This window comes from Danaus plexippus, chromosome 27 (genome assembly GCF_018135715.1).
Source record: "Danaus plexippus chromosome 27, MEX_DaPlex, whole genome shotgun sequence".
In the NCBI taxonomy this organism is placed as follows: Eukaryota; Metazoa; Arthropoda; class Insecta; order Lepidoptera; family Nymphalidae; genus Danaus; species Danaus plexippus.
Window position 1 is genome coordinate 2,861,452 of NC_083555.1, and position 26,943 is coordinate 2,888,394.

The 26,943-nt window shown below is 33.4% G+C and overlaps 2 protein-coding genes across 6 annotated transcripts in view; both read right to left on the reverse strand.

Moving 5' to 3' along the window:
• Positions 1 to 107: 107 nt before the first annotated feature.
• LOC116775541 (serologically defined colon cancer antigen 8 homolog) lies at positions 108 to 10,684 on the reverse strand. Of its 4 annotated transcripts, XM_032668422.2 has the most exons (16): positions 10,532 to 10,675; positions 9,445 to 9,562; positions 8,867 to 9,053; positions 8,342 to 8,451; positions 7,466 to 7,639; positions 6,660 to 6,794; positions 6,500 to 6,594; positions 6,130 to 6,289; positions 5,163 to 5,324; positions 4,781 to 4,886; positions 4,400 to 4,533; positions 4,055 to 4,159; positions 3,895 to 3,988; positions 3,451 to 3,568; positions 1,357 to 1,439; positions 108 to 1,135 (listed from the first exon to the last, which is right to left on the reverse strand). In XM_032668422.2, exons 1-16 carry the CDS (start codon positions 10,642 to 10,644, stop codon positions 306 to 308), a joined length of 2,724 nt encoding a protein of 907 aa, XP_032524313.2. In that variant the 5' UTR covers positions 10,645 to 10,675; the 3' UTR covers positions 108 to 305. The 4 variants fall into 4 exon arrangements, with proteins under 4 accessions (XP_032524313.2, XP_061381120.1, XP_061381122.1 ...); XM_061525138.1 differs by lacking the exons at positions 108 to 1,135; positions 1,357 to 1,439 and adding an exon at positions 1,462 to 2,028 and having other exon boundaries at positions 10,532 to 10,684; XM_061525136.1 differs by lacking the exons at positions 1,357 to 1,439; positions 3,451 to 3,568.
• Positions 10,685 to 16,017: 5,333 nt separating this feature from the next.
• Positions 16,018 to 26,943, reverse strand: part of LOC116775800 (uncharacterized) — a 60,914-nt gene continuing 49,988 nt past the window's right edge. For both annotated transcript variants that reach the window (XM_061524969.1, XM_061524970.1), the window contains exons 4-11: positions 25,184 to 25,278; positions 23,941 to 24,205; positions 23,072 to 23,188; positions 22,245 to 22,324; positions 21,797 to 21,902; positions 20,813 to 20,956; positions 20,507 to 20,588; positions 16,018 to 20,389 (exon numbers count right to left, since the gene is read on the reverse strand). In XM_061524969.1, coding sequence (XP_061380953.1) covers positions 16,023 to 20,389; positions 20,507 to 20,588; positions 20,813 to 20,956; positions 21,797 to 21,902; positions 22,245 to 22,324; positions 23,072 to 23,188; positions 23,941 to 24,205; positions 25,184 to 25,278 — 5,256 coding nt within the window. In that variant the 3' untranslated portion in view covers positions 16,018 to 16,022. The remainder of the gene's footprint in view (positions 20,390 to 20,506; positions 20,589 to 20,812; positions 20,957 to 21,796; positions 21,903 to 22,244; positions 22,325 to 23,071; positions 23,189 to 23,940; positions 24,206 to 25,183; positions 25,279 to 26,943) is intronic.

Consider the following 26,943-nt stretch of genomic DNA (forward strand, 5'->3'; position numbering starts at 1 on the left):
ACTTAAAATTTTATATAACGCAATGAATCATAGTTTGGCCTTCTACTGTTTAAAGTATAAATAGCTTTTCTGCAAGATTATATTTAAATGTGTTAAATAAAACGTCCTTTTTTCGCACTAGAATTCAATTTATTGAGCAATGTTACTCTAATAGTCTATTGAACCTATTACTAAATTTTCGGTATTTTATCTTTTACGAATACAAACAAATTGTTTCTAACATCAAAAGCAAAATGGCGTCAAAACTCTCAGATAAACAAGCTAAATTATAACAAATATTGCACATAAAACACATTTTAACTATGCTAACTTTGGTTAGTCAATTTTTCGTCAAGTGTTTTGCTCTCTTGGGATTCTGTTTGTTCGGTTGCAGAATCGGGATATTCAGGAGCATAATCTGCTGAAACTTGGTGGTTATCATAATTTTGGTTGCCATAATTATCATCAGTGGCGTAGTTATATTCCTGTTGCGCTTCATACTGTGTGTTGGGATCAGTATATTGCTCATAGTTTTCATATTGCTCGGTATATTGCTGTTGCCCATTGTATTCTTGGGCTGGGTATTCTGTATTCTCAGTGAATTCTTGTTCAGAATACGCTGGTTGTTCACTGTATTGTTGTTGATCGTAATTTTGTTCATAGTTCTCAAACCCTTGTTCTGTATAATTTTGATTTTCAAATTCTTCTGGTCGTTCTTCCTCTGAATTTTCCGTTTGCGTGTTTTCTTTTTCAACTTCTTTTTCTTCCTGACTTTCGTTTTGTTTTGTTTCTTCGCGGGCTTCTTCTTTAAGAGTATTTTCTACGTTTCCTGTTGGAACCTCTTCTAATTCAATATTTTTTTGGGTTTGTAACTGATTGTTATCTGTGAATTCTCTTGAAGACTGTTTTGTTAAATTATTTTCTGGTACTGGTGTTATCTCGGGTTTTTGCTCGAGTTTATTTTGTGTTTTAGGACTATCCAATTTCTGATTTTTCATAGCTATATCTCTGTTTTGTTGAGTATCAGAGTTTCTTGTGTTGTTGTCGTGATGTCTGAGCGGGGTGTTTCTGGAGGGGTCACTTCCGGAATGTTCAAATCCGGCATCGGCTGAACCATTTGATATTCTAGTTGTGATGGGCGCGTGCGTGGAAGGTGCTAGAATATAACAACAGTCCTATTATAATAAATCTAAATTCAATCTTTCAGTAAAATTTAAAGAATGTAACGAAAAAAAATTTTCCAACCTAAAATAAGATTTAGATGATTTCAATAGGCTTGATACAGACTTAGTCTAATATTATTTTTATTTTACGAAAAGTTTTATTTACTACTTTCAATATTATAGGTCCCTTGTATGGATATCGGGACACAAATACCTTGATAATTGCTAGGTTGGTGCGGTGTCTGCAGATTTCGTCCGAGGGTTTCTACTTGACGCTGCAGAGTTGCCAGTTCTTCCCTGAACACACACACACACGTGATAACACACGCACACGTGCAGCAACATGCATACACATAAAGTCAAATATTTTGTTTGTTTGGAAAGTTACTCGGGATTACATTATGTATAATAACATGATTTGTATTTATTTACAGTATGTGAATACTATGCATATCATTTCCTTATAAGCGTGCAGTTATTATTTATGAGTCCTAGTTCTAGGTGAATTTTCTAAATACGAAAATACTTATTCAAAGTTTTATTGCACGGATAGTCTTTCACTTCTCTTACCTTTAAAGGGTCATCGTCAGAGTCGCTAAGCTTGTTAATGGATAGATCGCTTAAATGTTTGCTGAGATATCCGATCTCATCTCTGGAGTCATTGGACCCGGACGTTCTTAATAATCTATTTCTATATGTATAAGGTGAAGATGTCATGTAAGTGCGTTCTAGGTCATAGCAAGAACTACTTGGGTATCCACTTAATGGAGTGTTACTTCGATGCGGTGCTATAGTGGTTGTGCAGTATTTCTTATGAGAAGACCATAGATTTCTTAGTTTTCTCATAAGTTCAGAATTCCTGCAAAGCAACTGTGTCTTTTCCAGTCTGAAAGAAAGTGATCTCGGTGAATGTTTAGCGTAAGTTTTTGTGGATGATATTGTACTGAATAAATTGTCTGTTACCGATTAAACCTTTTTTGTCTGTGTCATATTTTAAAAGTACTTTTGATTACATAAAAAAGTGGAAAGGTTGATAGATGTAAGATATAATTGATGGTGTAAAGCATTTTATTATAAGTCCAAAAAGGTAATTACTAGAATACGTTATAAAGACATTTATACTTTTTATCGCTTAACATTATATATAGAAATTGTAACCATTACCCATTTATTAAAAAAACAAAACATACTTAAAGTAAATATAAATAACGTTAACATTTGAATAACATTAAAGTAATGAAGGCTGAAATAACATGTTATATAATCTCAAAATGTAAATACTAACGACGTATTGCACGGAAAGTCAAATGTCTATAGCAAATTTTCTCTGAAAATAAAAAAAAAACCTTATAATTTCATGCGATAAATTTAAGCAGAATTTAAAAATAGCTTATCTTAGAATAGCCAATGAATATTCTAAGAACTAAGCGCCTTAATGTGCATTTTAATTATTTTTTGTGTCGTGTTTCGTGTCATCTAATTCTTGTTGTGAATCGGGTTCCTCCTCGACTGTTACATTTAATTTCAAATCATCATCTAGTTTCGAATCTGAACACTTTGAAGGTCTTTCATCATCAGTGATAATGTCATCATTCATTTTTGCTTTTTCACTGTCATCCGGATCGACTGTCTCAGTGACAGTTTCAACATTATCATTGACTTTTTGACATTCTATAGCAGGCGATTGTCTTCTTTTTGATTCATCATTTGCCTTATCTTTAATAACTTCTACATTTTCTCTAATAACTTGAATATTTTTATCGGTGACTTCCAAATTAATACTATTAACAACACCCTTATTGCTATCAGGAGATTGTATTTCTTCTACACGCGCCTCCCTTCTTTTTTTATCTTTCTTTCTTGGTTTCGGTATTAATTTAACACTGATGTCAACTTTAATAGGCTCCTTTTTCTCTCGTAAAAAGGGCTGTTGAATCATCAGTGGCAGATTATAGATTTTTTCTCCGTTTACATTCCTGAGATCCTGATTTGTCGTCAACGGACCGACTATAACCGGATAGTTATTCGACGAATCGGACTCTTTTACGTGCGTAGAACGGTGTGTTCGTATTGGTGAAACTCGTGTTGTTGATCTGTCGCGCTGTGTTCTGATTGGTTCGTCTGCACTGCGACTGCCTGCAGCCAATGAAAACACAGCACGACGTTAGGAAATTTATAACATGGATTCTTTTTTAAGCTACCTTCAGAGTTCAGCGTAATCGATGGGTAATGATAACAATAGCTTAATTTACGGTGCGTAAGGTATGTTTATTTATTACATGCATCTATATTTGATAAATGTCCGTACTTGTGCCTACGGTTCGAATCGTCGAGCTTGTCAGTGAGCAAACGACATTCACCGGTGAGTTTCTCCATCAGACTGTTTTGTGATTGAATCATAGACTCCAACTCAGCCACTGTCTTAGCTGCGGAACCAAATTCGTTTCGATACAACCATGTCCAAATAAGAAACCTCATTTTGTGTGTTTTGTAATGTTTATTTCGATAGCGGTAATGTTTGACAACAATCTGATGAATAAACTATTGAAGTTGAGAAAGAAGCCCTTTCTATGAGACCATGCAAGCGAATGAAAGGGTAAAATACGAATGTTTTGAAGTGTTCACGGTTGACATAAGACATTCTTTCAAAACATCAATAGTTTACCCGATAATGAATAGTAATAACATACTGTATTTGTAACAAATTCGGAGTTTTTCATTGTTAGTTGGTCTAGAATCAATTCAAACTCACCATGTTTATTCTCCATGGTTTCCAACATGCTCGATAATTCCTTTTCCTTTCCCTTCTTCTCCGGCGATATGGGAGTTAGGTTTTTCAGGTTCAGCTAAGAAAATATAATATATTTAGCTCGTGACTTTATTTGTTAGTGTCAAATATGTTTTGGTCCTACCTCCCTTTCCAGGGTGGAAATTTGTTCGGAAAGACGTAAGTTTTCACGTCTTGAGTGGACCAGATCAGCGTCAGCTCTGTCCAAACGTTGACGAACAGACTGAATCTGAAAAGAGATGTCCAAATCGGAATTATAAGATATTAAAATTCTCTAACAAACATGTCGCTGAAATGGTTCTTACACTTTCAAACTTGGAATACTTTGATATGGATAAACCAGTTTTAACACTGAATTTAATTTAATTTTAGTTCATATGTTATGTATAGGACATTCCTTAAAATGTATTTATTTCTAACACACAACAAAGTTGACGCTATGCGTATAATAATCAATATATTTTTCAACCTCTGAGTTGAGCCTGTTGGTCTCATGTTTGGCTTGTCGCTGATGTCTCTCTATAGCGAGTCTTGCGCTCGCGAGTTCTTCTTCCAAAGAAGCTTTCTCCGCGTGAGCTTGGGCCAAATCTGCTTGAAGGGATGCTGGAATAATTCGTTATTATATAAACAGTTCAATAAATGTTATCTAACAATGATAAGAAGATCTAAGACTTTCGCGAGTATTCGGTTAAATGAAACCCAATATTTTTCGGATCACTATGCGTATTTTATTAGTATTAAAACTACATAATCCCGACGTTTCGGTTACTTTGCAGCAGCCGTGGTGAGAGCAGACGGTACAACTGATATTTTTTTTCTACATTTATTGTTACATGTATATGATATTCACCGATTTTATTCTTCAATTCCATTTTGAGTTCATCTATAGCTGTGCTCTTCATAGATATCTCACGTTTCAAGTCGTTCTCCTCACGACGCTGGCGCTCGAGATCCAGCTGTTAAAATGTTGAAAATAAGAGTTCCAGAAGTTTCTTGTTGATATCTTTAATTCAGGAAATTAGTTTAGATATTATGCTTGTTAATATAAATGTTGTTGTTCGGTTGCTTTATAACGAAATGGGTATACTGATTTTGGTATGTAAAACTTTTTATATATAAAAAATAAGACGTATGTATGTGTTTAAATACATATGTTTTATAGTTCGAATGACTTTTAATCCCTGTTATTTTTAAGTGCGTGTGAGTGTGTGCGTGTGTGTGTGTGTGTGTACCTGGAGTTTAGCTACATAGTCGTACTGAACGGCTAGATCTCTCTGTAGTTCGTCACAGTGCTGGTGGTATCTTTGTTCCGCGGCACTCCTTTCGGCTACAGCACGCCTGGCGCCTTCACCAGCTAAAGAGCGATTTTTGGCTCGCTCGGAAGATAACTCGTCCTATGTATAATTAATTAAAAGAGCATTTAATATAAGGAAATTTTACATAATAGTAAATAATCTTCATCTACATCTATTTTATATAAATAAAAATGTACTAGTATTAAGTATTGTTACAAACATATAACAGACTTAAGCCGTTTTTATTAATTCCAGTCCTAAAGTAAGGAGAAAATTGAATACATTTAAATATATTAAATGAAATGATTATTACGAATTAAAATAACGAGTCTCTTAGTTCATCTTGAGTAACATTAATGAGATTGCGTTACCAGAGACAGAAGACGATGAAAATAAGTTTGTGTAATTTTTTTTTTATATTTAACATATTTTTCAGTCCACATCGATATTTAAATTATATTTAATGAATGTGTAAACATATATAATAAAGTTTTGGCATACACGATATTAATAGGAATTAAAATGTAGGTAACCAATAACCAGGTCCCCACCTGTGGAACCCGCAAATAATCACGATATTATAGTTTGTAAGTAAGGGATAAATTTTAATTTTGCAAAAAAATCCCGTTTCTGAGCAGAAATATTAACGATAGTTATGAAAAGTCTAGATAAAAATGAAGATTTATTCAGGTCTAGGACTTTCGCGAGTATTCATTTAAATAAACCTAATATTTTTAAATTACTATGCATTTTTTTTGTCATTATTTTGCACTACATGCTCCCGTCCCGTCAAATCCGAAGATATCCGTTTTATTTAAATGATTATTAAGCTACACTATGATTTTTTTTGCAAAAAAGTTTAAAATCATTTTTTTTTTATCAACAGCTATTAATAAATACTTACCTTCAATCTGCGAATCTCTGTTTCTAAGTTGTTTCTCTCCTCTCTGAGTTGTTGTTCTATAATGTCAGAGCCTTTCTTGTATTTGGATTCAAAGTCCCCGTCTTTTTGCTCCAAACTTAGTTTCAGTTTGGATATCTGAGACTCCAGCGCTGTTTTATCTCTATAATTACGATAAAGCGAAAAATTAACAAAAATCGCAAATAATATATTATCTTTTGGTTAAGAAAATTCGGAATAGGAATGCTTAGAAAATTCATTCATTTATATATTTTCAAAAAACATATGTAAAATTATTATAAATAACTTATTGTACAAGGAAAATAGTTGTTTAAGTTAGTTTATTTTGCTCTTAATTATAAATGTACTTTACCTTTGTAAATTATCAATTTGTCTTTTAAATCCATCTAGACATGTCGAGTCCACGAGACCGTTGGCCAGTTTACGTTTATATTCGTTGTTTTCGTCCTAATGTTAAAAATTCTTTTATTTTATTCTGATTAAATTATCGTTTTATATGTAAGGAACGTTACCTGAAGCTTTTTGAGGTCAATTTTGGATTGCGTCAGTTGAGCTTCAAGTTCAGAGATCCGCGACTCGAAGACAATATTCGGACCCTCAAGTTTTGTGGAACGAGACCTGGTTTTTCGAGACTTTGATGGGGATATCTTTGAAAAACAATTGAGAGAGGAATTATCTTTAGAATTATCTATTGAGAGACGTGTTACATTATTTCATAAATATCTAATTACATAATCTATTAATAGTTCTTCAATGAGAGCCTAATAAAACTTTGAATTTAAATTAATTTATTTGTATTTTAACTAAACGAATGAATTGTATTTTCTTTTTTTTTTTGGTTAAACAGCATCCTTAGTTTGCTTCTATTTGATAACAACAATTACGTTTATAGAACCTTTTTTGAGTAATCTACAGCCTAGCGACTGTTTGGGATCTACGAATCAGGTGACTTTAAATTCCTGAAAAACCGGACGCTATTAACCTTCCACATTACTTTACATTATAAGTGTTGATTTTATTCGTTTCAAAGTCAACTAGCACACTAGTACGGATTGGAAAAAAGATACGAAAAGGAAGGAATAATATGATTCATATTGATCAGAATTTCCAACCCTTCTATTCAATACGTTACTCCAATAGAGCCAGTTAGATAAATTGTCATTTAATAACAGCTAGGGACCTGGCCTTTGGTCCTTGGTTTTTGTATTTTTTCGAGTCGTAACCATTATTATGCAGATTATTATTATTTCTGTCCTCAAACGTCAAACCATGATTTGACAGGAAAGAACATATATAACCTTAACCTTTTTTCATTTACCTTTGAATCACTGTCTAGTCCAGTGCTGTCTCCTACATCGTCTAAATCATCGGTCTCCGACTCGTTGTACGAATGAAACATTCTCGATATAATCTTATTTTTCTGCGCCTCGTGTAAATGTTCATTCTCTGATATAACTTCTTTGACTTTGCCGAGGAGATTGTTCAGTTCGTCCTGAAATTACGACGTGTGCTTCACTATTTAACAAAACATCATCAGCGTTTCTTTAACCAAAAATAATCTACTAATAATGCACCTATTGTTTTTCAAGATCTTCGTTATTTGTATAAAGTAGAGCATTATTTAAAGCAAAGCGAAGTAGAGTCTTACTTTGTCGAAATTCGGTTTTCGCATGAAAATTAATATTTTTATATCTAAGATGATTTATATTTTACTCTTAGAAAAAATCTGATTATGTATGTTAAATAAACGAAGCATTCAGAATTAATTATACTCAATTTATTTTTGGTTAATTTTATAGCATAGATTATTACCTATGTTTAATTAAAAAGCTGAATATTATAAAGTCGTTGGATGTGAATCATGATAAAAAAATAAAAAAAAGATCATACATCCGTACACACTAACATTTCGCACGATAAATATTAAAAGTTGTTTAAATTCTCCATATAAAGCATATTGGGACATATTAAAAATAACAAACTAATTTTTCATTTAACCAATAATTAACTCGAAAAAACACAGTTTAATTTAAATGTGTAGGTACCTACTTTAATAAAAATAAATCACGCGTAGTGTATCCGAATAATATTAGTTTCATTTAAATGAATAAAACTAGCGAAAGTCTTAGATCTCATTAGTTACCTACTGTTCAAAATCTTAGCTAACGGAATTATTGAGTGTAAATAACATTACCCTACAGTACTGGCTTTCTTTTTCCAGTTGTTCAATATATTCCTCTTGTTTCTGGATAAAGTTCACCACGTCAGGGTTGGCGCTGCCGACGTCTTGGGAGACCAGGTTACCTTTATATCGAGACGAGAAAGATAACAAGATACGGAATAAATAAATGTAGACAGGTGAAAGATAGGTAGAATTTGATTCTGGAGTAATTTTTTTTTTATATTATAGTTCTTTATATTTAATTCATAACATTATATGTTTTTGAGTTTATAAAATTTGAAAATTAATAGAAATTTACTTTAAAATTAATAATTTGATATAAATATAGATCATAACTTAATTTGTTTTTATCATCCCGTTTCAATTGAATATAAATTATAATTGATATGAAGAAAAAAAAATCGATTTTATTCCAATAATAAATAATATTTAAGTTTTACAAATGTCATTGTTATACATTACATGAGACATCCTTAAACCTTTTTATTGAGGATGAAGGAATTGGCAACGATTGTTGATATATATGCATATACTAACTTGCATTAACAGTCGCCTGAGGCGGGTTATAATTGCTAAGGCTGTCTGCATACAGTGTGGCATATTTGCTAGTGAGTCGCGGCCTTAGTTTGTATTCAGATAGATTGTTGTACGAACTCTGGTATTTCTTGTCCAAATCTCCGTCAGATTCGTCCAAGTTTTTAATGGAACCTCCGTAACTACGAACCTGTGCACGATTAGGATAGATTAAAAAGGTTTTATATATGACTATGAAGTTATATTTTTGTTTGATTGTTAGATATTTAAAATTCATAATTGATAGTCAGAAAAAAATATAATTTCTAGATTAAAGCAATTACGTAGAAAATAATTTTATAGCTTGCATATTTTGAAATAATGTTTACGAAAAAATAAACAATGTAGTATGTCTAAGTATACCTAAATTTAAAACTATTTCATTAAACAACCCAGTTATTAAATTGTTAACCGAATAAAGCAATTCATTTATATAATTAATTTACTTCATTATTGATAGTTTATTCATTATTGTTAAGGATATATATTTTTTTTGAAAATATTTAACAGAACTCTTTGGTGGAATATATAAAACGACTCACGCTTGGCGGATTATTTCCCGAAAGGAAATACTTCAATTTAGACACAGCCTCCTTGTAAGCCATCTCAGTATAATCCGGTATCCTTTTCATCCCGTAATCGTTCATCTTGGCTGGTCGCCTACACGAAAAGTACGGATTGTACATGATTAAAATGAATTATAATATTATATTAAACTATAGCAACATTTCGGGGAAAAATAAAAAAAAATAATGACTAATATTTTGTAAGGACTTCCGCCGCATCGTGACACTAGACTCTTAATAAAGTTTCCATGCTCAATATTGATCACACCGTCGGCATAGCAACCACGTTGTACACAAGGATTACGACACTTTAATTGATTAATGCGACTTATACTACAGGAATTATTAAAAATATGATAAAGATTATATATTCTTTAGTTAATAAGTATATAGAAGAAACATTCGTTTAGTTTGTTTGTAAGTTTGTGATCATGGTATTGGTTGAAATGTGTCGTTTAACTTAACAAGTGATTATTTTATATGAGCTCTAACAATTGCCACTTATATACAATAGTAGGTCATTTAAGATATGAGTGTTATTTTTTTAATTTGAATCCATTCAGTTTGAAGAGTAGTTTAGATTTAAAGAAGAAATCAACGAGAACGAAGAATTCAATATCAATACTTCAGTTTTATTTTAATGGACAGGAACTTGGAGTTTTAATTATGAGGCCGTTTTTAAAACAGTTTTTTTTTTTCGTAAATTTAATTTATACGCTTCAATATAAAACAAGGTAAGGACTTTATTAAAGTACATATATTTATTATGTTGTTCGTAAAAGACATTTCTTGTGGATACTGTTTTTGAATTTCAACTTTAATTTTCAACCTACCTACATAATGAGAATTTATTAACATATAATAATTTTTTTTCACAAATGACCTCAAAAACCTAAAGTTAATAATTTAATGCCAAAATTATACATCAAGAATGTATAGTTAAGTTAAAATTTCTTTATAATTATATTCTAAATTTGAACGATTTTAATGCACCCAAAATTTTAACTCTAATAAACAAAAAAAAAAAAAACCTATTAATAACGAAAAATAAGATAATACTTACCTGATTTTTGAACGCTTAAGTTTGACATTCATTTCTTTGTCGGAGCCGGCGCTAGAACCGCTCTTAGTTTTGTATATAGATGACCTGGGCTTTAAGAAACTAGTTGAACCCATGCCTTGTACTTGTACACCAGTAGATCACACCACCGTCTCGATAACTTCTCCAGTAAGTACTTCTTTATTTTAGGAAAAACAAACATGAAGGTATTATTTCTAACAATAAAACGTTTTGTCTATTTCTGATGCGTCCACGGAATTCGAATAATGAGCTACGAATAAACGCAAGAAGGTTGAATTATAAATTTTCATTTATTCTGTGTTCCCTGTGTGTTGTCCCGCTTTCTCTTTACGGGATACATCGGTTTTGCTTTGTAATAAAGTTTTCCAAGGAAAGCTATAGACTAAGAGCCTAACTAACTAAATGTAGACTATAAAATTTTATTTAAATTTGTTTAAAAGCATTGTGATTATAAAAAAAATAATATGTATTGAATATATTGTAACACTTGCACCTTATTACGGATAAATTAATAAAATTAATTAACTTAAAGTATCTTGTACTTGTATCAATAAAGACAGACAACAAAACTGTTGAAAGTTTAATTTATACAACGCATGAATCTTTAAAATAAGTAAGTATTGGATATTTTATTTATGTTTTTTTGTATTATAATATAAAAATAAGAAAAAAGAGATAGCAGTGATCTCTTAAACTAAGCGACTGGCAGTGCCTTGCGTGTTTAACGGACGCGGGCATTACAACGTTTTGAAAACACATTACGACTTGAGACACGCGAAGATCTCTGTAATAGCTTTGTGTATATAACTGAAAATTCTATATAACATATAAATATAGACTTACGACAGAACATAAAAAAGTATTCAGTATAATAAAAAAAATATTATAAAAAAAAGTATTTAACATAGACATCAGTGAGAAAAATCAACAACTTTTTAACAATAAAAATACTATGATTTTATTTAGTTTGTTGAAAGTGTTTTACGTATTATTTTCTAATATTCATTATACAAATGAAAACCTTGCTACATTATCATTACAAGGACCTATATATTTATATGGCTTTAAATCATTTCTCTGTCAAATTTCACAAGCAAAAAGATCCCAATATTAACTGCTTGATGCAAAGGAATCACGCGAAGTGAGTGCCAAGTACCGTCTTGCACGGAGATACGATTTACATGAAAAACCACGAAAATTTGACGAAAAGGTTTGCTGTTTTTGAATAAATTCTAAGTGCTGTGTCCTTTTATTGCGAGCATAACTTATATTATAACTCATATCGTAGTTGATTTCTTAAACGTTCTAACTTATTGTATATTTGTAGAAAACTTATTTATTCCAAAACTTGTGCTTATTTATATAAAACTGGATGTATTTTAATAAAAAATGCAAAGAATTATATTTTGCGAGCTCGCGTCATGTAATTCGCCTCCAATCGTTAATTGTATTTAAAGTTGATTTTGTTTTTTTATCTTTTTTAAACTTAGTGTTGCTATTTTACTACCAAAGCGATTTTTTAAATTAAATTTCATATATATATTTTAACATTAACATACTTTTTTAACTCTACTTGAAGAATTTGCAAGACAAAACATTCTTTCTGCACCGGTTTTGTAAATATAAAATAAGCGATGTGTAGTTTGTCCCAATGGGTTTAAGAAGGCTGTTAATATATAAATTAATGTTAATTCTTTTACTTTAGCTGTTTTCCTCATTTTTTTTCCCATAACTTTTTTTAAGCACAGATTTTTTTTTGTACTATACATTCATGGTTACTTATCTACATATATTTACACAATTACATAGACACACATACATGTTGTAACTTAGTTCGTTATTTCAATATTTGAGTATTTTATCTGTTATACAAATTATATCAAGATAATTGGAACTATTTTTATAAAATTGTTTTAAAATTAAGAACTATGTAGCAGTAGAATGAGACAGGCAACTTTGAGCATTTTCCAAATATTATATTTTGGATTAAGATTTTAAGTCGTGGTGGCCTGGAGGTTAAAAGGCCCGCTTTTCATACGTGAGGGCGCGGTTTCGGAACCTGGCAAGTACCAATGTGATCTTTTGCGAATCATATGTACTTTCTAAGATTATTTAGACACCACTGACGGGGACCATGAAGGAAAACATCGTGAGGCAACCTGGTCTAATAATTTCTAATTATAAGATTGAAATCGCCAACCCGTCTTGAGCAAGCGTGGTGATTAATGCTCTAATCTTCTCCATGTGAGAAGAGGCCTTTGCTCAGCAGTGGGCTTCGATAGGCTGATGATGATGATCATGATATTTTGGATTTTGTATTTTCAGTTACAGCCATGGACCCGTCTCGTTTATATGAATATGTATCTGCGAATTTTCATCGGTATGAGCTAGCAGATACGGTTACGTTTACTGCAGACACTAATACTTACCTATTATAAATGTTTTGTCCGTCAGAAAATACTTTTACAGTCTGGCAGCACTGGAATCTTGATCTATTAAGATAAATATAGGCTTTTGGGTTTTCAATACGATAAATTATCTTCGTTTAAATAGTTTACGCTCTGCAATTTCTCTTTTTTATTTTTTCATACTAATACCAAGCATTAATGTATGTACATTTTAGACTCCTATTGTCAAAGATTCACAAAGTTTTGGTCTACTAAATTTCACTCGACCTCTAATATAAACATTTTAAAGATTTTTCCTCTTTGATATCTAAGTCCATTGAGAGCTCCAAGTAATGTTCCCGATAAAACATTTCGTTAATTCGTTTATAATCCGAAGTTTTACCTTAAATTCAAAACAAGATTTAAGACAATAATAATAAGATAAGATTCAAAACAAGATAAAAAAATAATAACCTCGGTCATCCAGGATATAAAGATTCAGCTGTTTAGCTTACTGAGTTAAATTGTCACTGCTTTACGTTGTAATTTTTACACGCTTTTATTTATCTTCACGTGTATGTATGTATGTTTGTAACCGACGTCCTCCAACTCGATTTTGACCCATTTTAAACGGACCGATTTCGCTCAGTTTTGTAGTCTTAGCAAGGACCGGTGGCAAATTACTACCTCATAGAAATTGTATCAATTTCACCATTAGGATTGCCGGGATCATCATATCATATCATAGATGATTTACATGAGAGTGAAAGAGATAGAACATGCTCGCTCAAGCGATATTGTATTTGTTGGTAAGCAACATAGCCGCATTTAAACAGACAAAAGTCAAAAACTTTTGATAAGGAGAAATTTATATTTAATATCTAAGTGACTGAGATGTGCCGACTTATTCGCGATAATTACAAAAATATAGCCGTGTCACAAATATGACTACTGGCAGGTTGAACCAGGGAGATGTGTTCCGGAATCGAACTTCTTGAATGTATATATATATATATATAGATCTTTCATTTTTTTTTGTACTAATCGTATGAAAAAAGTAATAGCGCCCCATGCTTTTCTCATAACAATACTAATATTTTCCATCCACTGTTATTGTTAATGTTAAAGATTATTTTTTACTTTTTAGTTGGATTAATTAGAAAAGCATGTTTTTTAGTTTATTTAAACAATATATATTTTTTTTTCTTATATAGAACTTTAAATGTCAGGTTTGAATAGTAATTATATATAGTCCAATAGTAATTATAACAATTTAAGTGTTCTCAATATTATTTAAATATATTTTGAAAATATTTATTTGTTATAAAAAAAATATTCCAATTTTAAAATTTGTTCGACTTTTAAAATTTATTCGGATCTTTTGCCCAAAATCCAAGTGTTATTCATGACAGTTAATATGAAAAGAAAATGTTTACTTAACTCCTTTATGCTTATCCTATGTTCGCTTCGTAACACTACATACGAACTGTTTCCAGTTTCTCATTCAATAATCTACGTTAATATTCTAATGTGATAAGATAAATGAATGGAAAAACTACTAACGCTCCGTTTAGAGTGTGCAAATTTAGAATAAGGAAACTATAGCCACTGTCATTTTGGTAATTGTCAAAGTGACATAAACCAAAATTATTCTTATGCTTATAGAGAGAGAGAGAGAGAGACGATACCTCTCAGCATTCCATGGATCAACCGTGCGGGTGCGGGTCCATCGCGTTGTAGGGAGAGGAGCTTCAACAGTGGCTGGGACTTGCGACCCAGGTGTAGGTTTAAGGGGCCCCTATTTAACGCGCGTTAAACGCTCACCTCCACCGTCCAAGCTCCTCTCCCTACCTAACCTAATATGAAACGAACCTGCTAGGGCTGCCTTCAACGCACGTTCCAAGAATGAACTAATGTTAGTTCTGGACAGGCCTAAGTCTTTTAGCAAGTGGTTGTAGAGAGATTTAGCTGTTATACCTCTCGCTCCCACTTCTACTTCTATTTTACCAAGGTTAATGAATACGCAAGGATATTGTAAAAAAACTGTTTTATTATCAAATATTACCTAGATATGAACAATATGCATTAGTAATACTTAACACATAACAATATGTACCCTAAACAACGGCGTCACAACAGTAATTGTACGAAAAATTCATTTTTAAATATTTTGCGAATGAAATAAAACCTTTTTTTAATAATAAAAATATTTTGGTTCATTTCATTCGCATAATATAATTTTGCACTTAAGGCTGTATATTAATGTACTGTTACCTATCTCGTAGATGCTTTCAGCATGTCAATAGCGTTTTGGTTATATACGGATTATAAAATTCATAATTTTATATTAAAATGAATACATTTTTGAGTAAACGACTCTCGTTTTAGATTAAGTAGTATTGGTTAGTGAATTATTTAGTTTTAATGAGATTATTATTCTTACACTAACAGTCTTCGCTAATTAAGTGTTTGAAGTTAATACATATTAAAAAAAAAAAATTGTGCGATTTAATTGACATTTAAGTTTTGTCACAGATTATAAAAAAATATATTTTCGCTCCAATATCATTTGTTGAAAAAGTTATTTGTCCGATTTGCAAAACATCTTGGGAAAATTAAAAGAAAAATTATTTTAGAAAATTGTTTAAATAGAAATTACATATGAAATGGATAAAAGAAAATAAATTCCGTATCGGAATGTATTAATTAAAATTGTTTTAAATTTTTTACACAATAACCTAGGGGACGATCTATTTTTTGGTGTTAGTAATTACAACGTAACTTAAAATTAAAATAATAAATACTTTGAAATCATTTGAAATTGCACGAATAATTGTTCGTTTATGTTCGAAATGGCACTTTGGGAAAAATACATATAAAAAATAAGCATTACAACATAGTCATATATATGTATATATGTACATAACGCGTTCGACGTTTCGTGCTGCGCAAAAAAATATATAAATCTTGTCTATGGCACAAGACATAAAAGCCTAAGGATTGTTTTGCGGCTTTTATTTACACGATAAATAATATCGTTATATTAATTGGGATTAAACAAAATGGAGGAAAAGAAACGAGACAGACTATTGGAATTTATTGACAACTTGTTTCACCCAACTCTCCTTGGGGTCCTGTTCTTCGTTATCGACTTTATTTGTGAAGTTCCTGGAGGTAGTTTTACTTTCCCTGCCGTTTTCGCTGACACTCCTCTCGAAGGACGCGACTTTTGAGGTGATGGATTTAGGTTTAACGGCTGGTCTGCTCGCTTGGTGTTTAACCGGTTGGTTATCGTGCGACTGGCTTTTAGTTATTTTCTCCAATTCCAATCTCCTCTCCAGAACTGATTTCGACGTCGTTTGTTCTGTTGCTGATCTCCTCTCGTTAACTCTCAGTTTTCTTGTCGCTGAATCCAGACTGGCTCTTTCGAAGCTCATTCTTTTTATTTGTATGGTTTCTTGTGTTTTATTTGCATTTTTCGTCTCTTCGTTTTTAACGTTCACTGAGTCGACTTTTGTTTTCTCCTTTGTCGGGTTCATGAATTCGGATTTGGCATTCGACGTCCTATAGCTGGTATTTCTTTTGAGGGTGCGGTTATTTATTGACTCGGACGACGACGATACTTCTTTGTATTTAACTATGTTTTTGCTGTTATTGTTAACTTGGGTTGTTGTTACAGTTTGGGCGCTTGTAATTTTTGGTTTAGCCGGCACCGGCGGAGCTAGTTTCGGTTTATTGATCTTCTCTCTGCTTCCAGATTTTTCTATTCTGTGATGTATATTCTTCTGTGTTTCGATCTTATTAATAATTTTCGCCTGCACGTTACATTTCTCTGTATTGCCAGTAGTGACTGTAACCCGCTGGGCGTCGCATGTATCGCGTCTCGCTGTATGTTTGTTAGCAACTGTTTTTTTCGTTTCAACGTGATCCTCTATTTCCTCTTGATCAGAATAAACAGCCGAATCTCTGAACATGTCTTCATCAGTGATATTTTCAATTTTCTCGAAGGATTTCTCATAGAAACTTTCATCTGAATTTACTTTTGAGGTCAACGACTTATCGCTTATTTGGCTCGTGACCTTAGTGTGACTCTCTTGATATGTACTTTCACTGGATGACGTTACGAAGGACGAATTTGAGAATAAACTGTCCGGTCTCAGAGCGTTCTTGTTGATGAGGACATTGACTTTATTCAAACTGTTCTTCTCGTTGATCAATGTCGTCGGATCCACGTAATCGGATTGCGCTATCCTCGCGCCCAAGTGTTTGCTGCCTTGCATATAAACGGGTAATTTGTTTAAACTTTGGTAGGAGCTATTGTTTGACTTTGACGGTGAGGGCGTACTGCTTACAGAGCTGGTCATATTGGTGACCAAGCTCATACTCTTTTCATAAGTCGGCCTGAACGCCTGTTTCTGTATGTCTTCGCAGCTTTGGGACATTATCTCCAATTTGTTTATCTCTTTTTGACTTTCGCTCATAGTAGTGTGATCGCACACACTTTTACTGAGCGCGTCACTGTTCAGTGTGTAAACAATGCTAGACGCGGTCGGACTGTTGTCTGTTGAAGTTATAATGACTTTGATTTCACTCTTCGTTGTATCATCGTTCTTGTTTCTGTTTTGTTCCGTTCTGTTCTGAGTCTCTTCAGGATGTTCGTCGCTGATGATGCTCCTGAATCTTTGGAGTAAATTTTTGGAATAACTCCTGGGATTCAGAGCTGATCGTTTCTCACTGGTCGGACTTTTAAGTTCAGTCTTTTCACAGTCGTTTGTATTGACTTCGCAGTCGTCAACACTTTTAGGAGGAGTCCGGGTTTTGAAACGACTCAGGACATTTTTAAGGGACAGAACGTTCGTAGTGGGTTTGTATATCTTATGTTCTGGATGTACTACGTTATGTTTGTTTTTGTCATCGTTCTGCTCTATGGTCAGAGCCTCGCACGATGACGTCATCGACACGTTCAAATTAGGTTGCGATGAATTCAATCGGTTTTCACATTTGTTGGCGTCTAAGTCGACTTTCTCGAAATTGTTCTTATAGCATCTATCAATTTCCTCTTCTAGCTCCAGCGTTGATCTGCTGATGTCCTGGGTGTAGTCGTCCTCTTTGGTTTTCTGTTTGTTGTTGAACTTCAAGATGTCTCCTTCGCTCATGTAAGCCTCGACGTCGTCGTAACTGATTTCGCTCTGATCGGACGCGATAGTGAACGGTCTATCGACGCTCATGACTTTGCCGTCCCTGTTTAAATACGTTTTGCTGTTGCTGTTAGGTTTACATTTGAACGTGCTCAGATTGGGGTCTTCCTGTCCAGGGGTGACCACTTGGAAGCTCCGCGGTAAGGACCCGGATTTACGATCTCTGGATACATTGAAATGTTCCTTTTGTCGACTCAACCATACTTCTGGGGTGTTCGGACTCTGCTGTTCAGGACTCATCGGCAGATAATCGCTCTGTGATGTATTCTGTACGTCTTTCTTCCTCCGTCGCACGTCTATCAGATTGTCATATATATTGTCGTCGTTCGTAGCCGGGCCTTTTTTCTCCATACTAACATAGTAATCATTTGTTGTCACATTAGTAACTTTCTCCGGTGTTTTAGCTGGCACGTCGTATATGCCGTCAGCGGAGCTCTCGTTTTTGACTTCATCGAAGGACAGATATATATAATCTGGTTCAGGTCCGCCTACTGCGTTTGTAGCGGCGGGTAACAGACGTTTGGTTCTCGTATGTGTGTGTTGACTAACTTTGCTCTTGTCACTGAGACCGTGCAGGTCGTCGTGCATGTTATCCACTCTCAATGTCTCGTATATGTGATCTCCGTCAGACAGATCCTCGGCTTCGCTCTGATTGTTTGAGACGTCATCCTTTTCTTCTATATTGAGTTCTATGTTATCGGACATCTGCCTTATATATTTCGGTTTCAGTTTCGACAGTTCGTTCTTTGTTATCACCGTGTCGGGATTGGAATGTGATTTCAGCAGTCGCTGGTGTCTTCTTTGAGCTGTGTTCCTTAGTTGTTGTTTCTTTAGTAGCTTCTGGAACTCTCGATTCTGCATCAGTAGTTGTGATATAATCTGTTCCAGAGGTTGTTCCGTGTCTTCGCAACTTTCTTGGACTTGTTCATGGGTTTCGCCAGGTCTGTCCTCCGTTTCGACCGCTTCATTGATGACCTTCTGTTTATTTAAATACTTAACCTTTTCTAGTTCGTTCTTTTTGAACGAATCGGTCTTTTCTATAAGTTTCTTGTACGTCTCTTCATCAATATCTTCGTCCTTGCTGATAGTGGCCGGCACAGCGTTGATAGGTTTCTCTACGTGTAGACTCTCGTTCGACTCCGTGATATGTAATATATTTTCTGTGGACACATCCGTCGAGAAGTCTGTATAGAACCGTGTGGTAGTGTCGGAGCCGAGCCGCAGCCCTTTCGCCCTGTTCTTCTTTATCTTGGAGATCTTCTTGGGTATGTGTTTCGTGTTGTACATTTTTATTTCTATGTTCTGTTTGAGTGTATTCGGAGGTCGCTTTCTGTTATCGACTTCTGGATCTGATATGATGCCTTCATTGCGAACCTTTCTTGAGATCTTATTGGATCCACAGTTCCTGCATTCGAATTCAATCTTCTCTCCTCCCTTACCATCAGTCCTCTCGGTGTCACTGTCTTGTGTTTTCTTCGTTATGATGATGGTATTCTGCAGCCCTGGCTCCGATTTCCGCCTCCAGGTGCCAATTTTCGATAATTTCGATCTCTGTGGATCGTCCTTTGACTTGGATCTCAGCGTGTCCGTTCTATACTTGTCGATTTCATTGCATCTCGACTTCCGCCTGTTCAACGCGAATGTATCCGTCACTGGTATATTTTCTTTGATCTTGGAGCATTTCAAGCATGTTCTCGTTATAGGTTTAGCGGTTAACGTACTATTAGCCTCGGTCACGTCTTCCTTGCTGTTATTATCAGTGTAACTGATAATGTTATCAGAGGAGTGATAACCTCTCGTTTTATTCAAGGATCCACCGAACTCTTTGGTGATGCTCTCCTGTGACGATTTGAAATCCAAGCACTTGCATACCTTTCTCTCAATCCTGTCAGCGCTGCCTCCGTCCATAGCATTAGCGATTGTCTCGCATTCGTTGCATTTGTCTCGTGTTTCATCTTTTCCGCTGCACTTGTTCAGGTCCGCCTCACAATCCGAACAGAGATCTATATAGCAGTTGTCACAGGTGTAATCAATTCCTTTCTCAACGGAATATTGAACACAATCGCAGTCTCTCGTTTCCCTCGCTGTGTTATATTTCCTATTTGCCTTCTTAAATCTCCCTCTGACTCCGTTCTCAAAGGATTTCCTTCTCTCTCTTTCAATTTTTCGTTTCTCTAGATATTCCGGTGCGGACAACTGTTTCCTCATAGAGGCTTGGGTGATGAGATTGTGGGATTTCTCAGCGAGTATGTCGTCTGTTAACAAAGGATTTATATTACTTTATATATCACAGTTAACGTAACTAACTAACATGTTAACTTTAATAATTAACGGATAGTTAAATACTTTTCAGTATAAAAATGTGTATCTACCGTCAGTTTTGTTCTGCCCCAGCTCCATCACTAACTGCCTCGCGTGTGACGGTATCACGGCGTTGTAGTTCTCCAAAATGACCTGAAAATTATATTATATTACGAATGATAGATAAATAATTTGATAATATTATTGTATAATAAAATTTGTTTTTAGTATTCTAAGAATAAGTTTCAAATAAAACGAGACCTCAAAGAAAATTTATTTTATTGTTTGAGACTAATTTTGATCATAATAAATTATTATGATTTAAAATGAAAAATCTATATGTCAAACTTGAATGTGTTATTCTATTATATACCAACCCGCTTCAACAATAAGGTCCATTCTCGTTTGTGTCTAGCTGATCGTGCCTGTAAAGTAAGCTGAGACCGCGGCGCGTCCCACGGTATTACGTGAAACGACAGTGGAGCACCCGCTATAGACTCCACTAACATCATGTTGTTACACTAACGACAAATATATAGCATTAAAAGAGGAGCTCAAAACAGTTTAATTTAGGGGCGTGGCTTATGTGACGTCATCGGTGATGTGACGTTTGTGAGGGTATATAAGACGCCGAGACAAAAGAATTGGTCATTCTCGATGAGCCGTCGGGACGGACGGGTTCGTTATTTACTAAAGAACACTAAAGTCTACCAGCGATATTATAGCATCTATATTTTGGGTATTAAGGTACAATATGCATTGACTATAATAAAAAGTGAAAAACCATAAACATCGCATTATTACGAAGTGTTATTGAAGCATTTGAAAGAGATCACATAAAAAAAGGATTTGTTTGGAGAATGACTGCATTTAAATAATTGAAAAATATATCAAAAGTACATGAATTGTAAAATATGCATTTCTTATCGAGCCTGCCCTAAAGATCAGGCCTCTGTTACTTATTTTCTGTCCTCAGATCTGAAGAAGATGCTCAATGGATAGAAATTTTACTCTGACTATGAAATTGAAGCCTTCTTTGTCAAAGACAAATCCCACTATAAAAATAGTATCGCATACCAAGAAAAAGATATTCCTAGGCTAGCCTACTCACTCCTCAACTCGTCTGTTATATATGTGAGTGATCAGTATGTGAATATAAATAAAATATGAGTATGTTGCTTATATATAAAAAAAAAATATTACATTTATATGCAAAATTCAAATATATTTACAACTGAGGATAACAAGAGTACTGTATTATAGATGTAATATTATTTGTCTACCCTCAGATACATACACGTCATATTTAAACGTGTGAGCGTTTGCGTTTTCGTGTGTGTGTGCGTGTGTGCGTTTCTCACCATAATATGTGACTTGTAGGCCAGTATGCCATCTTCCCTGTTCTTCGTCACCAGCAGCATCTTGTCGAAGAGGAAGGCGTGTCTCATTGCCTTCGCGCCGAACACTCTGTATATTCAAACAAATAACAATCAATTGTACATAAAAATAAAAGTATGACAGTTTTTTCTTATTATCTTGTTATACATTCAGGATTTATAATTAAAATGTCCATATAATATCACACAAATGGATAGTAGTAATTTGTTTCTTGTACGAGTCATGTAAAGAATTTTCTTTGTGAATTTTTATATCACAAGTTAATATTTGAATTCTATAGGCATATTTAATCTACTATAGCCTATATTATTGTAAAGTTACACTAAAATCAGTTTAGTGATTATGGATAGTGTGATACATATGTACGAGTCATTCTTTTTCTTTCTTATTAATATTGTGAATGTTTTATACCTAAAAGTCCCTTCAGCGCACAACTCTCCGTATGTGGTTAGATCGGGTCCGTTCCAACCGTACAGTAACGACTGTATTTCCTTTAAAGATAAAGATAAAAGATCACATCAGAAAAGATAAATGAGCTCAGTTATAATAAATATAGTTTAAAGTAAAGATCCATTATAACATGGAAGTTATCAGTGTATACTTAATTCTAGGAAATAACTTTTTAGGTCAATGGATTATATAAAGATTTTGGTTCCCCAAAAAAATATGTCCCAGTATATTATTCCAGGTCAACAATTTAACTCAATTATTACCTGCGCCTGCCTTAGTTGGTACAAGCAAAAAACTTAAGTTGTTCAACAATTTAAGGACTACCCACCACAAATGTAACTATGATCATAACAGGAAAGCGTCAGGTAAAAATAAATTCTTTATATTGAAAAGTATCAGTCCAACAAAATTGTCCAAAAAAGAGGAAACCTCTCATCATTCCATGTACGTTCTAATAATTAACTGATGTCAGTTCTGTACAGGCTCGAGTCTTTCAGTAGGTTGTAGAGAGATGTGGCTGTTATACCTCTCGCTTGCACTTCTACCGCGCACATATTTTAAATGAACCTATCCTTAGTGAGTTCGTTGGTGAGCTCGTAAAATTTGTTGACCTTGATGGTATGATCTTTGGGGATTTGGTTGGCTTCCAAGGAACCGTAAGTTCTATATAATATATTATGGGTCTCCATGTATTTATGAATTGCCCGAAAAAAATCTCCGAGACCTTATGAAATGCTCGTATCCTATGGGTCTGCATATGCTTGTGACCATCTTATCCTGACCCTCACCTGTACTCGCACCGCGTGTTCGTGTCGCCTCTTCATGTCGTCTATATGTTGCGCGATGCCGGTCATCTTCAACAGAGCGTACTCCGTCTCTTGGGATGAACATTGCTTCACCACGTTCTGGTTGAACATTCGGATATAGTGCGGAAACGGATGTAGTAAGTTTATTTAGAAACTTAAATAAAACTAAATATTTCGGATGAAACGCGTCTAAACTGTCACCATCCTTGTATTTATTCAAGATGAGAAGGGATGTGTCGAAACAAAGCCTACAAAATTTATCACATAGCGGCAGCCAAGCAAACGGTTACTTTGTCAGCTCATTAGACACCATCGGTCGGATATACGACAGTTATATTATGAAATTAAACGCTTAGTATCCGAAAATATAATTTCGTTAAAACGAGTAAACGCGAAAATCATTATAGTTAAACTTAACTTGATTTTCGTTGGTTAGATTTTACGATGGCGTTTAAATAGTTACATTAAGATGATAAATGTATGTATTTTGCTTGTTCTTTTTTTTTTATTATGTGATACAAAGTTTAGTTTCGGAAGCAAAGCTCATACAAATCGCACAAGTTTATTGGCACGTATTAAAAATATTAGTATTTAAAAAAAATTGCTATAGCATTTATACTTTTACTGAAATTTGATTCTACAAAATTTTTTATCATTATATGATAATAAATAATCTCAAAACTTCAACACGTTGCTTCTAATTTAAAAACGCGTCTGTATGATATTTATGAAATTTTTATAGAGAGTGTAAATCTATCATTATCTCGACTTGTACAATGAAAACTAACCGAGAAAAACATAAGGAACTTCCTGCATACACATATATATATATATATGTTTGTATATATTACCTGTAACAACAAATGATACTTCAATATCCTCTGGACGGGTTTCAGTAAGTACGACGCGAGGGGTAGCGGATGTTGCAGTACAATCTGCCGCTCCCTGAACTCCCTGGCGCTGTCTGTCCTCGCCAGCTCAGCGAGACGCTCCATTGTAACAGGATATCCGGTACAGTATGACGTATAGACGGAGAAACCGCTCGTATTGTTAACGAAACACCGGGCTATACACGTAGCGTCCAATTTACAGGAATTTAACTCGCTACATAACGATCTGAAATAAATTATGTATTATTTAATTTATATATATATATGTATATATAAATTCGGTTCCTTATTTAATAGACTTCAAATAATGACCGCTTGTATTTTTACGTTAACATTCAACTGCAATATCCTATTGTTACGTTTTACGACTGAACGTGACTCTCGGCGTATTTTCTATAGCCTTCAATCCAGCCCCAGGTTGAAAGTCATAAAGACTTGACGCTTAGGCATTTCTTTTATATGGAACGATCTCGTTATACCAAGTTAATAGAAAAATCAATGGATTCTGATGTAGTTATAAAATATAATATTATCAAACAATTACGAGACCATATTAAAGCTTTGATTTTAATATAAATTTATATATTTATTATTCTCTTTATTCCGAGCTATCCTTATGAGTGTAAAACCCCAAAATGTAGGGACGTACGTCGCAAGCAAATTTCTTTAATAAACGTTACCGAGGGGTAGTTTTGTCGTACAACCCTCCCTTAACGTGTACACCCTCACAGTCGAGGGATGTATTCGATTTAACGATTATTTTTTTTATATTAATTTATTTTATTCATGTACAAACGATATTGGGAAACTGCAGATATCTTAGTATTATATATATACATATTGATATTAATTTAACAAAATAATAATAATATAATATTTTTATAATTGACTGTAAGTCCGGCCCTGTTCTCAACATAAACAACAATAAGCCCCGAAGTAAAAATAAAAGAATATATCCTCAACATAGCAGAATACTTTTATCTCATTATCTACTATAATATAGGTAATGCATTAGTTTAATAACTATATATATATATATATACATTTTTATCAAAACTATCTTTCATTCCTTTTTAAAACATTTTCTTTTTGAATTAATATTCTGAAATAGTTAACTTATCACGTACATACACTTATTATTTTTATTTATTTAGTATATAAACAAATGTTAAATAAATTTAATTTAATACGAACTGTAACTCACTTGTTAAACGCGTATATATCTTCGATGTTGTTAAATAGCTCGGAGAGTTCCTCGTCCGAGAAGGTGGACTCGCGTCGCCAGACGTGGAGGTAACCCTGGAACCGGAATAATAATATTATATACATAATAAACATATAAAACACACAACTCACTTTTATATTATAAATTAATATATACATATATGTTATGTGTAAAGAAATTATTAATTTGTTATTTTTTTTTTACATAATTTCAATAAAAATATTGTTATAGAAATAATTATATTATTATATATATATATATATATATATATATATATATATATATATATATATCATTGTTTTTAAGGTTATAACTTTCCTATTAAATGCTTGACAGTTAAAATGCCCATGTAGTTAGTTTATGTATTTTTGAAAACTGCACTTTTATTTCACAACAAATATAATAACAATTTTCTATATATTTAAGAAAATCTATTTTCCATAATATGCTAAAATGTTTCGATGGTAATTAAATTTTTTTATGCTTCAGGCGTGCTAAGGATCAATCAGCTGATTGGTACGAAGCAACTGGACTATTTCTATTTCGAAGCTCGGGTTGTAACTTTCGCATTGTAATTTTGGATTATAAAAAGAAATTTCCTATGTATTACAAAGATACGTAATAAAAATTAACACTAAAATGTACCTACTATTTACGAAACTAGATAGAATTACATTACTACACGTATGTACAGAGCATTTACCAATCAATTAAGCAAATTAATATACGTATATGTCTCTTGTACTGATGACATGTTCACGTCTGAATCGTATTTTATTAAATTTATCGCGAACGAACCTATATAAATAAAGTATAAATTTTAACCGACACCGTATCTGACAAGAGTGGTCATGTTTAATAATATTTGAATGAACAATTGAAAAATATCAAGTGGCGCGGCCTGGTGTACTTTAATGAAGGACAGGCGGCAGTGACAGTGACAGAACCGGTCCGACCGGAGTGGCCATTGTGTCCATATGGCAATAATGGACATTGTGGCATTAGTTTACAATGACCACTACATAATATTGTTTTGTACTAACATTCGGACTGTAAACAAATAAAACTTTTAAATACACTTAAGTTTCGTTTTTAGTTGTTGTATGTTTGTATGTTAAGTGAGTCAGTAAATTTCAAATAAATGATTTCCTTGCCGGATAAGTCCTAATCATCGCAATGATTTGAGTATACAAATTAGTTTTTAGCAATTTCAACAATCAATCACTGTTTTAAAAAGAAATACATGTGTCACGTTTACTTTAAAGTTACCTTAATTTAATTATAATTAAAATAATACAAAAATGCCATTTATACAGTGGACTCCGTGTAATCTGATATAGTCCATTAAATATTATTGAATATTTTTTGTCATCTTCGCTAATAGTCCAATAAGAGTTACATATTGTACGGATCGCGACACTCCAAGCCTAAAGTATTGTCTTGAATCCCAATACCTAGTTTGAGATCCAAGACTTTCATCTCGTCCGCTCGTGATTACGTTGATGCAAAGTGACCGAAACGACTGGATTGTGTGATTTGATTTTGACTAAATGTGATAAGTCCTTAACAATATATACGTAGTTTATCGGATCACAAGGAAATGTTTTGTAAAGAAATCCGCACTATAAGAGGTTTACGCGGTACCGTACAATCCGACAAATTCGTTAGTCCGACACCGCCCTACAAATTGTTTGTCGGATTATCGGGGGTCGACTGCACTAAGATTATCGATAAGGTAC